This window comes from Chiloscyllium punctatum, chromosome 39 (genome assembly GCF_047496795.1).
Source record: "Chiloscyllium punctatum isolate Juve2018m chromosome 39, sChiPun1.3, whole genome shotgun sequence".
NCBI classification, from domain to species: Eukaryota; Metazoa; Chordata; class Chondrichthyes; order Orectolobiformes; family Hemiscylliidae; genus Chiloscyllium; species Chiloscyllium punctatum.
In genome coordinates this window covers 47,315,187-47,333,207 of record NC_092777.1, presented here as the reverse complement: position 1 = coordinate 47,333,207, position 18,021 = coordinate 47,315,187, and the positions used below count along the sequence as shown (strand labels likewise).

The following is an 18,021-nucleotide window of genomic DNA, read 5'->3' as shown; positions in this document are numbered from 1 at the left end:
AGAACATGCAGGTCCTTGGCCTCCTCCATCGCCAGACCTTGGCAACACGACGCCTGGAAGAAGAGCGCCTCATCTTTCGCCTAGGAACCCTCCAACCACAAGGGATGAATGCAGATTTCTCCAGCTTCCTCATTTCCCCTTTCCCCACCTTATCTCAGTCCCAACCCTTGGACTCAGCACCACCATCTTGACCTGCAATCTTCTTCCCGACCTCTCCGCCCCACCCCCTCTCCGGCCTATCACCCTCACCTTAACCTCCTTCCACCTATCGCATTCCCAACGCCCCTCCCCCAAGTCCCTCCTCCCTACCTTTTATCTTAGCCTGCTTGGCACACCTTCCTCATTCCTGAAGAAGGGCTTATGCCCAAAACATCGATTCTCCTGCTCCTTGGATGCTGCCTGACCTGCTGCGCTTTTCCAGCAACACATTTTTCAGCTATAGTTATTCACCTCCAGGATTCAAGATTAAATCAAATAAGATTGATTATGGTGAAGATCCTTATCCTGAACCATTAACTCTCTTTGTCTCTCACAGCTGCTGTCAGACCTGCTGAGCATTTCCAGCACTTAATATCCTTATCTCAAATTTCCAACATTTGCAGTATTTTGGTTTTACAAAGTTGGGTAAGAGTGACTGATTGATGCAGGCTTCAGAGTTGTTCAATCCAAGGCGATTTTTAAATTTAATTTTCATGTTTATACCACAAAGTGACATAAATTTAAAATGGACACTAAATCAGGTTTAATTTAATCCAATTTGTATGCTTCTGGTGCAGAATGAATGAACAGAGTGAGCATGCCAAGAATGCAATCTGGAAATGAACTGCTATGCATTCTCCAATAAAACTGTTGGAGATGCTGAGTGTGTGCATTTTACTGAAAAGTACCTTAGAAAAAAAATGGAAGGCAACTTTTATAATAAATAGTTAGAGTATAATCTAGACAGGTGAAGTAGACCACCAACATTCCCACCCTACTGAGGAATGACCTAGGGCTTATCAGAAAGAATAGAGAAGTGCTATGCTGTATCTTCAGTGGAAACAATTCCAACATCAACCTCATTGACTACTACTGACATGATTTCAAAGTAACAGAACTGTAAGAACGTACCAGCAAACCACACAAGTGTGTTTTCGCGAAAATCTGTATTAACTGCTTCCAGTATCCGCCCAATGACATGGTCCAACTCTCGTAGACTGTCTCCATATGGCCCACGTTTGGAAGTGTTAGCAAATCGAGAATTATACGGTAAAGGAACATGCATGTGGGCCGGGGCAAAGTACAAGAAGAATGGATGTAAACTCTCCCTGAGAGAAACAGAACAGGAAAGTCAACAGGATCAGGAGATAATGAAGATTGCTTTTAAAAAGTGTAATCTGATAATGTGGCAACTAAGGCCTTGATGATGTAAGCATCTGATAACACAGAAAGTTTACTCAATGTTCAAATCAGCTTCTTTACTTTACAAAGATCAGGTCAAATTAAGATCTAACTGATGGTATAAGAACCTCTGATACCTTTTAATGGACACAAGTTCCAGTCATGCTTAACATCAGTGAGACTGGGGAAGCCTCAAACTGCTTCTTTGGCATAAAACAGAAATAAAACAACTCATTTTAAATCTGGAAGATATATGCTGTATATATGCTACATGTTGTAGCTCAAAACATGTTTATGTAATCCAGTCATGCGCTGAGCTATACAGAAAAATACCAAACTTCAAACACCATAATTCTCCTCAGCAATCTTTTGATTAGTAAAAGTTCCCTCTCCTGTTACTCCATTGAATATGGAGAATGAGAAACAAATCACTCAGGAAAATTGAAGTGATATTTCACTCAGCAGTGTCCACAATCCATTCTTTTTCAAGTTCTCATTTCCCTCAGGGATCACGGCTTTAAAACTGGATTTAATTATTAATGAAGAATATGTGAAAAAAAAAACTTACATTGCAAAGCTTTATATAACCTTGGTTATGCACGTTAATAATGTATTGAGTTCAATCCTCCCTTAAATTCTGCACAGAATAGTTAATGTCACAGTGTTTGGCATTGCTAGATTCTGAACCAAAAACCATGTTCAGGGATAGCATATACAAAAAGCATCAGTGCCCTGACAAGCATGGATCAGGCAGGGAGATTCAGTTTTAGCTCTGTTGTCTCTGTTCCCCATTTATGCAATGTCCCTGTGTTAAAACAGAGTGGACAAAAGTAATTACTTGGTTGGGTTATAAGGGAGCAACTCACCTGGGGGAGGACGTAAATAAACTCTTAAGCAAAATATATTTTAAAAATAGGTTTTGCAAGGAAGACAAACTCTGTGATCAAATTTGTGATCAATTTGTGATCTAACACGTGCACTGTCATGTTCCCTAGTTTCTTGTATCACTTATTACCTCTGTGTAGACATCTGACGTGAACCTGGTGTTCAACCATTGATAAAGAGGATGCAGTGCCTGGTTCAAGATAACCACAGCACCATGCTGTGTACTGAACGACATATACCTGTAGCATATCAGTACCGTCATGACTGGAGATTACACTGGGTAGTTTTGTGACTTTTATTTTCATTGTATCGAATCACAGCAACTATAGGTGATGATTTACTTGAGGGTAGATTATTTTCAGTGAATTACAGCATTAAACATTACCTTTCCCTTACCTCAATAAACATCAGGCTTCCACTCACCTTGCTTTCTGGATGAATCGTACAGCTTTCTCTGCATATCTCTCTGCCAGGCTGCTGAGATTGACTGGTTGTTCTATTATCCTTTGGTTTTCAAGGAGTGGCACTGCGACATTTGTAATACACGTCTTGCGTCCACAGCTAGACAGGAAGCAAAACATGATGGCTTAGTCTTGGTGTCAGTTAAGATATTCAAAAAGTTTTGAAATTCAAAAGACCTTTACCATATAAATTCTGACCAGTTGCAAGCAATATTTTCAAAATGCTGTTTTAAGAAGGATTACACCTTTTGCTGACATACATAAGGTATACGTATGTCACAATCTTGAATCTCCATTCTGTCTCTAACGTCCTTGAATCTAATATCACATCCAAAATCCATATTTTCCAGAACTCTACATGTGAATCCCTCTAACCAGGTTTCTGCTCCACCACAGAATTGAAGCAGGTTTTAAAGTCACAAATCCTATTCTATATGACTGTGATAAAGGCAAACTATCCCTCTTCCTCTTTCTTGACCTGTCTACAGTCTTTAACAGAGTAGACCATGCTCTCTTCCTGAAATGCCTCTCCACTGTCCCTCGGCTGGACAGGCCTGCAGTGAGTTCTGTTATTTTTATCTTTCAAATCAAAGTCACAGAGAATTTACTGCAGTGGCTTCTCTTCCTAATCTCACAGCTATCTCTAGTGTCCTCTGAAGATTTATCATTCTCTTAGTTCACATCTCCATGCTGCTGCTTGGTGTCATCTTCAAGAAGCAGAACATCTTCACATCAGGGTGATTACACCTACCTTTACCTCTTGATCATGCCATTAATTCTAGATTCCCTGGCAAGGGGAATTTCAGAAAAGGAATTAGAGAAAGGAATGATCTCTAGGTCAAGAACAAACTCCATGTCCCAGAAATGCTTACCAAATGTGTGGTTGGAGGTATGGCACTAGGATCAAGTTCTTCAGCCATGCAAGAAACTACAGAACCCATGATCAGAGCCATGGTGTTTTCTAGGTAGACAATCATACTCATTAGTAAGCAATTGCCAAAAGAGATTGTCAGGTTGTTTGTCAGACATCTAGTACTGCAGGACGAGCAAGACTTCCTCCAACAAAATATTTCAAAGATTTAAGCTATTGTCTAAAGCTACTGCCACAAACCCATTGCACAGCCACTGACTCCAAAATGAGATTTTAAATCACTGAAGATCCATCCTATGATAAAATCAGGCCCCAACTCACTCCCAGGCAATTTGCTTTTTGCTGACCCAGACAATTCCTAACCTGAGCTCTCAACCATATATGCATGCCATCACGAAGTCCACTTACTTTTGGCTGTGTAATGTTTGCCAACTCCACCCCCAACCTTAACTCATTTGCCACTGAAACTATTACTTGAATGATTGGTTTTTACCTCTAGATTTGTTTTCTTTAATGAAATTCTGATGAGCCTCCCATCATCTAAGCTTGGTAAATTTAAGGACATCATAATCTCTGCTGCTTATTCCTAACTTACATCATACACATTCAAACATTACCACTGTGCTCATTGATTTACACTGAGAAACAAATGCCTCAATTTTAAAATCCTGCTTGAGGATTTTAATATTTTTAGTCCCTCTAACTTCATTCCTTCCTATCTTTGTAATTTCCTTCAGCTCCTCTGAGACACTGTGTACCTCCAACCCAGGTTCTTGAGAATTTCTGATTTGAACATTTGTATCTATATTTTAATTTCAATCATTATTTTCCCTCCTCTTTTCAACTCAGTTCTGTCCTCTTACATTCAATAAATGAAAATAAAGATATGCGCTGCTGGCAAAGTCAGCATTTATTACCCATCCATTGTGGACCTTTAAAGTGTGCAGCCCATCTGATGTAAACACATCCCAAAGTGCTTTAGGGAGATCCAGGTTTTGTCCCAGCAACAGTGAAGGTTTGCTTTATAGACCCAGGTTCAGACTGTCATGGTGGTGAATCTGCAAATGGTGATGTTCTGCTATCTTTGTCCCTCTAGGTTGCAGAAGCTACAGGTTTGGAAGATGCTGTTTAAGGAACGCTGGTGAGTGGCCAAATACAGTTTGATGACAGTATACACTGTTGCCACCATGCAGGAAGTTAAAAATTGCACAACACCAGGTTATAGTCCAACAGGTCTATTTGGAAGTACAAGCTTTTGGAACACTGCTCCTTCATCGGGTAGCTAGTGCTTCATCAGGTAGTAGACTACCCAGTAGTCCACTATCTACCCTGACGAAAGAGCAGTGCTCCAAAAGCTTGTACTTCCAAATAAACCTGTTGGACCATAACGTGCAACTTTTAACTAAATCCATCCCAGTCCAACACCAGCACCTCCATATCATGACTGCACAAGAAGGCAGTGAACGTTTAAGCTGTGGAGGGGCTGTTAATTAAGCAAGCTGTTTTGTCTTAGAATGCAGTAAGCTTCTTGAGTGTTGTGCGAGTTGCAGTCATCCAGGGTTAGTGGAGAGTATTCCATCACTCTCCGGACTTGTACTTGTAGATGTTGGAGAGGCTTACAGGAGTTAGGAGGTGAGTTACTCATTGCCGAATTCCCAGTCTCTGACCTGCCGGCTGGATGCAGGCTAGCTTTAAACACTGCAGGGTAACTTAAATTGGTGCGAGCCACACCTAATACTGGCTCCCTGTTCCAGTCCCAGCCAACCAACAGTGTGGTTTGCACTGGCTGAACATTGAAAGTATTCAGAACAGAAGGCTGCATGAAGTTGTCATGCTGCTTGCATGGCAGTCAATGGACATAGGTTAACTGAGCATCATGCTCTCTGCAATTAAGATTCCAGGGCTACCAAATGTAGTTCCTTCTATGTTATTTTATCAAACTGGGGGTTAATTTCTTCAGAACTTCCCCTACACCACTGCTGTAATATTTTACATGTACAATCCTTATTACTGAAGAACACAACCTAGAAGAAAAGTACTAATAACAAATGTTGGCCCTATCAAAAGCTTAGTAAACGGTCACTTATAAACCACTTTAATCTCCGTTTAACAGCTTCTGATGTCAGCAGATCACTCAACTGAATTATAGCCTTGTAATTTGTCTCAAATCTCAGTGCTGATTACAAAAACAGAAATTTCTGGAAAAGCTCAGCACCTGTGGAGAGAAATCAGAGTTAACAGTTTGTGTCCAGTGACCCTTCCTCAGAACACTCTCATTGGACCTGAGACATTTACTCTGATTTCTCTGCAGAGCTGCACCTAGGCCTGCTGAGCTTTTCCAGAGATTTCTGTTTTTGCTTCTGATTTCCAGCATCTGCAGTTCTTTCGGGTTTTCTTCAGTATTTAACTCACTACTGTTTATCTAGATTCTTTGAAAGATAAATAATGGAAATAAAATCTCCATCCAATTTAAAAGGTCTCATTAGAATTTTACAGCTCATGGCTTATTATCTGCTCAGTTAGTAGAACTCAGTCAGGGCATTAGTAGAGACACAAGTGGCCATAACCTCTTTGGTGAAGAAGAATTAGATGGAGTTAATGTTAATTGTCCAGACATTAAGTGATTAAAAAGGTCAGAGAGTTGTGAAGCTACCCATTAAAAATAAAAGTCTTGCCTTTTACAGCACCTTTCATGACCATCCTGCATGCCATTGTGATTTGTAGCTAAGTCCCTATCTTGGGGCCAGAGACCCGACTTCAAGTTCTACCCAAGATCACAAGACCTGAGAAACAGGAACAGGAGTAGGCCATTCGGCTCTTGATCAAGCTCTGCCATTTAATAAGACTATGACTGATCTGACATTCCTCACATCCACTTTCATGCCCCTTTATTCTCCTACTAATCTAGAATCTATTTGTCTCAACCTTAAATATACACAAGAACTCTGCATCCCCCACCCCTACAGTTTTCTGTGGCAAGGTGTTCCAAAGAGTCTCAATTGTCTGAGAGAAGAAATTCCTCCTTATTTCAATCTGAAATTGATTCCTTTTTTATACCGAGACTATGCCCTCTGCTCTGTGACTCCCATGGGTGGAAAATCTCTTCTTAACATTTACTCTGTCAAGCCCCTTAAGAGTCCTACATGTTTAAATGAGATCATCTCATAGAAAGATGCGTATTTTCCATAGCATAACCTTAAGTTTTAATAACACTGAACTGACAAGTGGTGGTCAACAACATTCTTGAATTGAAAAACAGGCATAATTGAGAAAACATGCATAAAAGAGTGAGCTATCATTAAGACAACCATATTTTAACTACATTACCTTTGTACATCAGAATCCCTTGGACAAGGTAGGCATGGAGGAATGTTGTACCCAGGATCATCAGTGCAACCCATATCATTACTGTAAGGTATTCCAAAATAGTAGTCAAAGCCTGTAACAAACCAAAACAGAGTTAACTAAAAACTAGAGCTGAAAATGTGTTGCTGGATAAGCGCAGCAGGTCAGGCTTATGCCCGAAACGTCGATTCTCCTGCTCCATTGATGCTGCCTGACCTGCTGCGCTTTTCCAGCAACACATTTTTCAGCTCTGATCTCCAGCATCTGCAGTCCTCACTTTCTCCTTATCTAAAAACTAACCTTGCTTTATACTGCTTCAACAGTGATGGTGTCTAAGACTGTTCCATTTGTTTTGCTAGTTTTTCACTGATACCACATTTCCCAAATATGTCTTTGGAAAACTGTCTTCATATTTCTAGTCAATGACCTTGGTTCAGACATTTCTCTTTTGTTTTGTTCCCCACCGCCTCACCTTATTTATTTATTTTATTTCAGATTTCCACCATCAGATTTCAGATTTTACTTTGATATCCTTGGACTGATGTAATTGGCTCAAAGATCAAGATGCTAGAAGGAACCTTTGGGCATGATTAACTTTATTTTGTCAGAAATTAACAGACACAAAATATCAATGGGAAGATTATCGGTCGTAAACTGAATAAACACAAGGTCAATTTGGATTACCAAGGCTGTCAATAATGAACTACAGATAAGATTTTAGTTACAAGTCAATCCCATGCTCCAGATGAAATATCTTGCAAACAAACACATAGAATGCTTGAAAAAACTCAGCAGGTCTGTTGGCATCTGTGGGCAGAGAAACAGAATTAATGATTCAAGTCCATTATGACTTCTTCAGAACTGAAAGGTGTTAGAAAATGTTTTGCATTGTACTTTTGAGAGGTAGAAGCCCAGTGCAAAAGACAAAGTGATTGTTAATGGTGGAGATAAAGAAAATGAGATGTGAACTGGGTGTAAATTAGGATGTGAAAGGCAGGAAATTGATCCTCTATACTAAGAGCAAAGTAAACAAGATACAAGAAAGGAGGAAGGAGGGAAGGGAATGTAGGAAAAATGGAGAATAGATATAATAGTTTCTGAAGTTATGGAATTCAATATTAGAAGCGCAAGGTTGTAAAGTGCCTAAACAGAAAAGAGGTGTTGTTCCTTGAGCTTGCATTGTACTTCAATGGAACACTGCAACAGGCCCAGGACAGAAATAAGCTAAAAATCACACAACACTAGGTTATAGTCCAACAGGTTTATTTGGAAGCACTAGCTTTTGGAGCGCTGCTCCTTCATCAGGTGGTTGTAGAGAATAAGATTGTAAGACACAGAATTTATAGCAAAAGTTTACACTGTGATGTAACTGAAATTATATATTGAAAAAAACCTGGATTGATTATTAAGTCTCTTTTTTTTAGAATGATAACGTTAGTTTCAGTTCTTCCATATGTAAATCACAAAACTTTTTTTAAAAAAGTTACATTCTCAAGTGAACTTTAACAATGGATGTCATGTTGGCCCAGATAAGGTATTGAAGGTGTGAGTTTCCCTGTGAGGCTGTCTGTGCCACAATGCTCAGACTGATTCTAATCTAAAAGATTTACAGAATCTTACATGGATTCATGCAGTTTTTGAGCAAAGTAAAATGAAATTCTGCAAGTACAAATTCACCGCACAAACTTATATGTGTAGGTGTGCATATGGGTGGGTGTGTATGTGTTTGGGGTTGGGTATTATGAATGTCTGTGAGAGAGCTTATATGAGTGAAAAGTAGTATAAGTCTGTGAGAATGTATTGTGGGAATGTATGTGTGAATGTGTGAGAGAGGGTCTGCATGTGTGTGTGTATGCTCGATCACACACGTGTGTAGGAGTATCCGTCTGTCTGTGTATGGTCATCTGTCTGTGTGTGTGTGTAGTGCAATGGGGTCACCTGTAGTGTGACATGAACCCAAGGTCCCGGTTAAGGCCATCCCCATGGGTACCAAACTTGGCTATCAGCCTTTGCTCAGCCACTTTTTGTTGTTTCCTGTCCCGAAGTCCGCCTTGGAGGACGATCACCCGAAGGTCCGAGGACGAATGTCCCAGACCGTTGAAGTGTTCTCCAACTGGGAGGGAACACTCCTGTCAGTTGATTGTTGTGCGGTGTCCATTCATCTGTTGCCATAGCCTCTGCTTGGTCTTGCCAATGTACTATGCCTCAGGGCATCCTTGCCTGCAGTGTATGAGATTGACAACATTGGCTGCGTCGCGTGAGTACCTACCACGTACATGGTGGGAGATGTCCCCACATGTAATGGTGGTATCCGTGTCAACTCTGACACATCTTGCGGCATCTACCGTGACAAGGTTGTATGGTATCATCCTGAAAGCCGGGAGTTTGCTACTGATCTGTTTGAGGTTTGGTGGTTATTTAAAGCAGAGAAGTGGAGGTGTGGGGAAGGTCTTGGCGAGGTGCTCATTTTCATTGATAATGTGTTGCAGGCTGTGAAGACCATGGCATAGTTGTTTGGCTCCTGGGAAGTACTGGACAACGAAGGGTACCCTGTCGGTTGCAGCTTGTGTCTGTCTCCTGAGGAGGTCATTACGGTTCCTTGCTGTAGCACTTTGCAACTAGCGGTCAATGAGTTGAGCATTGTACCCCATTCTTATGAGGGCATCCCTGAGTACTTCCAAGTGCCCATCACATTCCTCCTCATCTGAACAGATCCTTTGTATACGTAGGGCTTGTCCATTGGGGATGGCTGTTTTAATATGTTTTGAATGGAAGCTGGAGAAGTGTAGCATTGTGAGGTTATCCCCGGGTTTGTGGTAGAGTGAGGTGCTAAGATGCCAACCTTATTGGAGATGCATGTGTCCAAGAATGAGACAGATAGTAGAGAATAGTCCATGGTGAGTTTGATGGTGGGTTGAAACTTGTTGGTAACACTATGTAGTTTTTTTCAATTACTCCTCTCCATGGGTCCAGACAGAAATGTTAGCATGACAGCAACTTGGTTTATTGAAATGATGTGCAACTGGAACATCAGGGTCATTTCTCCAAACAGAGGTGGGGGTATTCCACAAAGTAGTCACCTAGTCTGTGTTCGGTCTCACCAATGCAAAGGAGACCAGACTGTAAGCTGCTACACTGGTGAACATTGCTTCACCTGGAAGGTGTGTCTGGATCCTTGGATTTCAGGGAGAAGGAAGTGAATGGGCAAGTTGGTTGGATAGGAAGGTGCTGTGGAACACTAAGAAAGTGTTAGGAGTGATGGAGGAGTGGATTGGCAGAGGGAAATGGTCCCTGCAGAATGCTGACAGTGGAGGGGAAGGGAAGATGTGTTTGGTGGTGGCATTCTGCTAATATTGGCAGAAATGACAGCAAATGATCTGTTGAATGTAGACACCGATGGATGAAAAGTAAGGACGAGGGGAATCCCCATTGGTTTTCTCAGAAGGAGGAGAAGGAAAGGGTAAGAACGTGAGAGATGGGTCAGACGTAGCTGAAGGCTACACCAACCATAATGGGGGTGGTAAATGATTTTAAAAAACAGTGCCTAGGAAAATTGGTTATCATGCCTTTTGTCTTCTAAGGGGAAATGTTAACCTAATTCCAACAGCAAGATACTGAAAAGACTGATGTCAAACCAATTTTACTTGTCACAGAAGTCAGTGGGTTAGATTAAACAAAAGCTGAAAAAAAACTGCAACATTAGGCAGATTTTGAGGAAGATCTGAAAGGAGGAGAAGGCTATGAAGGGATTTGTGCAGAATCTCCTTCTGCCACCTTTCCAATTTCTTCTCATTTGTGCATCATCAAGGTTCAGTATGATGATTTTTTCAAGTGTAATCCATAGGCAGGAATACCTTAATCTTCCCACTTCATTCAAGTGTGATTTTAAATCTTTGAGCAAGTAAATCAGAGCCATAATGGGATCGTATCAACAAACTGTGGTGTCTAACTATCACAGCAGATTTGGCTGCATCTCTCTGCCCTGTTTCTTTTTCTCATATCACCTCTACATCACTCAAAAACAGGTAGTTTTCTAAAGGAAAATCTAACTTTTTACTACTAGTCTGGGGGAGCAATTGCTAATATTAAGGATGAAATTTTCATTGTTCATTTAAAAAGAATATAGGACTTTATTCAACAGATTGATGAACAGAGATTAGTCATAATCTCGATATAAATTTTATACAAGTTCCAAGTACTTTGCCGGATGTTAGTGGCTGGTTGCCTACTTTACACATGAAACATTACTTAAATAAGCAATAGATTCACACTTCCTGTAGTGCTTTCATTAGTCATCATGACTTCCTATAAGACAGCAAGGTTGAATTTAAATAACCTAACTGTAAACTTGATTCAACTTTTCCATACTTCGTGGAGGTGCACTATTTGTCAGCACCACATCCCAAGAATTTTAAAAGCGATCTATTTGAAAGCAGGCACAGTCATTAATAACTTCCTTGTTCTGAATATATTGTCACTGAGTCCTATTCTCTTTGTGTTGTATGCAAATTGGTATCTCAGCACATTCCCTTAATGGCTGACGGTGACAGATACAATGATCTTTATACATTGCAGATTTTTCTATTGCTTATGCAACACTTAGGAAAAGCTGAGTTCCCATTTTGTGATGGAAGATAGTTGCCTGTGCTTGAAATGCAACCGGTTAGAAATTAATCATCTATTTTTCAAACAAAAAGAGGATTTCCTGCAAAACTTCAATGCTATGTATCACAAATCTTGAACATAATACATTAATTCACTTATCTGTTAAAGAGTCATAGAGTTATATTACATAGAAACAGACCAACCAGTCCATGCCAACCATGTTCCCAAACTAAACTAGTCCCACCTGCCTGAGCTTGGCTCATAATCCCTCCAAAACTTTCTATTCCTGTACTTATCCAAATGTCTTTTAAATGTTGTAACTGTACCTGCATCCATTACTTTTTCTGGCAGTTCATTCCATAAGTTGCACTTCATGTCATTTTAAAATCTTTATCCTCTCACCTTAAAAATATGCCCTCTCAGTTTGAACTCCATCACTCTGGGGAAAAGACTTTGGCTATTCAACTTATCTATGTCCCTAATGATTTTATAAACTCTATAAGGTAATTCCTTAATGACGTGCACTTCAGTGAAAAATGTCCCAACCTATCTTTTTAACTCAAACCCTTCATTCCTAGCAACATCCATGTAAGTCTTTTCTAAACCCTCTCCAATTTAATAACATCCTTCCCCAAGAGGTCGACCAGAATTAGATATACTACTTATTATATAGCATCAAAATCAAATATGGTTTACAAAATTAAATAAAATTCAGCTTTGTACTCAAGTTCTGACAAAGAATTCCTTACCACGAAAATTTGGATGGTAATAACCATGATGTCCAAGATGCCATTTACCTGAGCAAAAGAGGAAAGTGTACATGAAAGTTTTATTTACAAGTTACGAATTAAGTATATTAATTTTAATTACATTTTAATTTATCAACTTTATATTCTTCAAATACTAATTACCTATAATGTCCAGTTATTGTTGCAAAATATGTACAGACAAAAGCATTAATTAAAACAAAGTGCAATGGAACACTTTTATGGTGAAATCTTGTTTTCCATGACAATATTTTCTGCATTGGATATAGGCTAGTTAACCATTGATTAAAAAAAAGTACAAATTTTCCCCCGATTCCCCTTGATTTCCATTTTGCGAGAGCTCTGAGACTGCATTCAGGCTTAAGTCGATAGGCGGCAAATAACCTTTGTAATACTGATGCCAAGCATATCCAACAAGAGAGAAGCTAACTATCTCTTCTTGACATCCAATGGCATTACCATTGCTGAATCTCCTGACATCATCAACCAGGAGTGAGGTTGGGGTGGTTGGTTACAGATCTCAGAATGATGGTCAGAAATTTAACTTGACCAGCTACATGGTGCATTTGGTACTACAGCAAAAACAGCAAGTCAGAGGCTGGCAATTCTGCAACAGGCCCAGGTATCCCAAAAGCTTGTCCATCATCTACATGGCACAAATGAGATGTCTAATGGAATACTCCCTCTATGCCTGGATGAGTGCAGATCATTTAACATTTAAGAAACTCAACATCCAGTTGTTCAATCCATATGATCAGCAAACCATCTACCACCTAGAAGAATAAGGGTAGCAAATGCACGGGAATATCCAAACCTGCAAGTTCCCCTCGAAGCCATCCATTATCCTGATATGGAACTATACTGCTTTCACTGTTACTGGGTCAAAATCGTGGGATGACTTCACTTTGCAACATCGATATGGATGTACTTATATCACACAGAGTACAGCAGGTCAAGTGACGGCTCACCATCTGGGGAAAATCTCAAAACCAGTTAAGGATAGCCAACAAGTGTTGGCTTTGATTACAATCCCAGGAATCTGAAAAAAGATTCATACAATTCTGTGTCATGACTGGTATGCCTGATCCTGTTCCTGGTAAGCTGTCCCACATTCTTCATTGAACCAGGCCTCATTCTTATCTTGACAATAATGTACAGTGAGAGATGTGCCAGGTCATGAGGTTATAGATGATAGTTGAATAAAATTCTACTGCTGCCTCATAATGACCAGTTTTAAGTTACTGGATCAGTTCTGAAACTACACCTTAAGGATGGTGGTAATGCCAGATAACTTAATGGAGGCTAATTCATTTCCACAAGGATCTCAAAGGGAATGGAGTATAAAAATAGGGAATTTTTGCTTAAACTATATAAGACATCAATCAGATTACACCTGGAATACAGAGAACAGTTTTCCTCCCCTTATCTAAGGTAAGATATACTGACATTGGAGGCAACCCAGAAAAGATTCATTCAGTTGATCCTGGATATGGAGGGATTATTTTCTGAGGAATAGTTCAGAAGGTTGGGCCGGTACTCATTGCTGTTTAAAGGAATGAGAGCCAATCTCATTGAAGCTAACAGGATTCATAGGAGGCTTGACCAGGTCGATGCAGAGAGGGAGTTACCCATTTATGGGAGAGTCTGGGATCAGAGGGTATAAGCTCCAAACAAGCAGCTGCCAAGTTAAGTCAGAGTTGAGGATGAATTTCTTCTCTCAGAGGGTAGTATACCTGTGGACTTCTGTACTACAGAAAGATGTAGCAACTGGATCATTAAGTATATTCAAGACTGAGGTAGATAGATTTTCAATCAATCAAAGGTTATGGGAGAAAAAACAATAAAGTTGGGTTGAGCATTATCAGATCGCAACAATCTCACTGAATGACATACAGTCTCTGTTCCTAGACATCATGGCTTTATGAACTCTGCAATGGTCATTTCTAGCAATACCTTCTGGATAGATACCTCCCTGTCAGATAGACTGCTGAGAGCAAGGCCAAATAGGTTTTCACCCATATAACCACTAGTATCACCCTGAGCAGTCCCATTATGGAAGACATTCAGGACCTGTCCAGCTTATCTGTTGTGACATTATTGCTGAGGGGAATTAGTAATTAGCAGGATTTCCTTTTCCACGTTGACCTGATATTATGAGATTTCATGAGGTCCAAAGTCAAAGAGGACTCTGATAGCCATTCCTTTGTGACTGTATAACACAATGCTGCCGTCACTGTGGCAATCATTTTTCTGGTTTATTAAAGTTAAATTTCACCAGCACCAAATGTGGGATTTGAAGTTTTGTTGCTGAAGCACTGAACAAAAGGTCTTTGTATTTTGAGTCTTTTGTCATTGTTTCATCATAATTATCAATGTGCTAGTATCCCCAATTAACACAAATTGACAGGCAGGAACAGACTAGCTTACCCACCAGATCTGCATCACATTCCTAACAGCTGCAGCATCTTGACTAGGAATTTCCAACTCTTCAACCATATAATATCCTCAAGGTGTTTTAATGCAAGGCCCGATACAGGAGAAAAAATCCAAATCACATAGGTGACTGAAACTAGTCCAGGTGATCATACAAACGTACAAATCTATAATGAATTGGGAAAGATTGGGAGACTGCGTGAGCTTTGGCAGGTCAAGAAGAATAAGTTGGGTCAGACTCAGCAAGACAGTTTCGAAGGATGAGGGTGGCGATCAATCACAATAAGAAATTTGTTTGAAGATCAGGGTGAAGGTTCCTCATTCCCCTGGTTCACAAGCAGGGCTCTAACCCTGAGAACTTACTTTACATATTAGAGTGATAAACACAGTCACAGATATACTCTGCTACTCTTCCCTACAAAACTAGGGGAAGGAGCACATTGATTATACATTGTTCTATGTTAAGCAAAACATTATATCAAGGACAATCATAGAGATCTTAAATTACTTCCATAACACCATCACCATGCAAATCCTACCCTAAAATCAAAAAGGTATGAACATACAGTCAATATAGTAGGGTACTGTGTTGTCCTTAAGAATTAAAATAGTTAGTGCTTTGGAATACATGAAATACTCTACTATCTTACTGTAAACAAACTGGATTCAGGGACACTTGATAAAAAGTTTATCTCTTTGCATTTTGAAAACCATGTGACCCGATTCCTAAAATTCAAATTTCAAAACAAGGATAGCTCTGTTAAAGCAATAGATGAGAGTTGAAAATGTAATCAGCCAGACATATAGACTTGATCTGTGTTGTATCCTGGGGCTAAACATATGTTACAAGTGGGATTCTGGGTTAGAGAAAGTAAAACATTTCTCTGTAACAGGCAATCTGTAATTGTGAATGTTTGAAGATAAATTAATTTCAACATTTGGATTCCTTGAGATGCATTTAAAGTATATACTGCTGTTATTATTGCAATGTGTATTCCTTTCGAATGGTTGTGAACAACTTTGGGAATTTGGGAATATTGATAAATCTTATTTGCATGCCAATATAAGTAATTTGTTAATTATGGTCAGCCACCAGAACGGTCAAAGTAAAGTTGTCAGATTTGCTAAGACCAGTAAGTGGATAGGACACAATGCCAAAGCTTTTGAAACACTGGCAAAGTGTTTATTTTGGGGAGTTTCATGGAAGGTTCTCTTCATGAGCTCGAGCAAATTCTCACGCAATTCTCTGCAGCTTGCCTGATTACGTATGCACCATGCCTCAATTGTGCCCAGCTTGCTCTATCAGGTGCTCAGTAATGACAGAAGTGCTCATCACTGTTGGACCTCCTGGGATTCCTGACCCCAGCAGATAGCTAAAACTCAGCTGTGCACAGTGCATGTAATAGTGGAAGGGATGTAGAAAAGAAAAGCTTCCAAAGGCACACAGGTTACATGAGTGACCCTGCATTACAAATGCAAGTTCACATGCAGAAATGTATTGTTAATTTACACCGTTAACTGCCCACTCATCCGTCATTGTAATTTTAGCTACAAGAATGACACAAGTTATCAATTCTCAGCACCATCCTATCTTAGAACACAGTCTAAGGGAGTATTACTCTTTCCCTACTGCACAACACAATGCAACATCTTCTCATGTTCAATGTGGGAGCATCATATGTTGGACAGCCTAAAATGGATGAAAGCGTCAACATTTATTCAACAACAGAGAACGTAAAGAAAGGCCAAACAATAAAAACTGCAATTGCTTCTGTTAATAAACAAGTCCCTTCGCCTTTTGAGCAACAATTGGAACTGAGAGTCAGTTAAGTCATGTCTAACTTGTTGTACCCACAGCTGTATCACTCTATCATAGCGAAGATGATGTTTCTCCCGCTCCATGTCCCCATCTTTCTCCTCAGAAGATTGCTGCCACTCTCAAGGCTCTTCAGAATTGATCACATCCCGTCTTTGCCTGCTCCAATTGTGCAGAGTACATCATGCTAGGATTATGTGGCACACTCTGTCTGGAGTGTATTGCAAGACCTCACCAGACGGATCCAAAAATTGGAACCTCATTTTCATCAGGTCTATCATCTGTTATTCAACAGATCTGGTTGAAGAATGCTTTGTATCTATGCCATGGTTGCAGAGAGTTGCCCATCTCCCAGTAACCATCCCTTTAAAGGCATCTGGCCCTTGAAAGGATGTCGGCATAATGTCAGCTCTTAGGGTACCTGATGTGGACTTCCAAGCTATAGTACCAATGATCACAAATCACTTGTACATTGATGGAATGGAACCAAGTTTTAACTGATGAAATCTGCTGCTATGATATAGGGTTCTCGCCGCAATGTGTGTACAGTTTATATAGCGCCTGCATCTGGGAGAAGTCAGTTCGGTTGGCAAAGGCTCCTGCCCAGGCTGAAGCACTGATCTTGTCATGGAGAAATGAGACACAGTTTTTTTTTGCCAATTTGATTGGTAACAGCCTTGATACATTTATGGTTTGAGGATTGAGAGATCCTTCATAGGTCCCCAGTGGACCTTGGAAGCAGCCAGTGTAAATATTTAGTAGTCAGCTTGATGGCTACGAGATTAGGATGGCTACCCATCACTTCAAGTTGCAGGTCCAACTGCAGCAGTTGATATTGTACTGTGATGGTGTCTCAGGGTATTCTCATTCTGTGAAAGTAATTTGCCTTACTCATCTGGAGGAAATGGCCTCAAGGACAATCAACTCTGGGCCTCTTGTTTGACCTCCACAACCTGAGGGGTTCATCAGCTGCAGACACTTCACGTGGAGGCTGTTCAGCATCTGCTGGAGACTGCTATTGGTCCTGGGCTTGCTGGCATGTTTGTTCCCCCTCTAACTCTCTGCGTCTTCGTAGCACCGTAGCCATAGCAACAATGACCTCTACTGTTCCAATGAATCTACGCGGGGAATACTAGATACAGAACAGGTTCTTAGTAATATGAGCAATCAGCATCAGCATTATATGAATAATGATTTAACATTGTCCTCCGAATGGTGGGACATTGAGGACTCTAACAAGGAGGGGGAAGGGCCTTTGAATAGGGGACCTTATTCTAATGAATGCAGCAAAAGCCCTCCTATGCAATCGGAGAACGTAAGTGCAGCAGGATTACTGATTCCTTATCCCCCAAACCCCAAATTATCCAAGAAAAACAGCAATGCATATAACAGCATGATGACAACTACTTACAGATCGAAGTGAACAGTCTAAGTGATCTTGGATTATTCATGTGAAGC

At 40.2% G+C, this 18,021-nt stretch overlaps 1 protein-coding gene across 1 annotated transcript in view; it reads right to left on the bottom strand.

Annotated features, from left to right (window-relative positions):
* The window catches only part of arsg (arylsulfatase G), a 61,832-nt gene that overhangs the window by 34,056 nt on the left and 9,755 nt on the right, over positions 1 to 18,021 (bottom strand). The window contains exons 3-6 of the mRNA XM_072558644.1: positions 12,297 to 12,344; positions 6,925 to 7,036; positions 2,689 to 2,826; positions 1,111 to 1,307 (exon numbers count right to left, since the gene is read on the bottom strand). Of these exons, the coding sequence (XP_072414745.1) occupies positions 1,111 to 1,307; positions 2,689 to 2,826; positions 6,925 to 7,036; positions 12,297 to 12,344 (495 nt within the window). The remainder of the gene's footprint in view (positions 1 to 1,110; positions 1,308 to 2,688; positions 2,827 to 6,924; positions 7,037 to 12,296; positions 12,345 to 18,021) is intronic.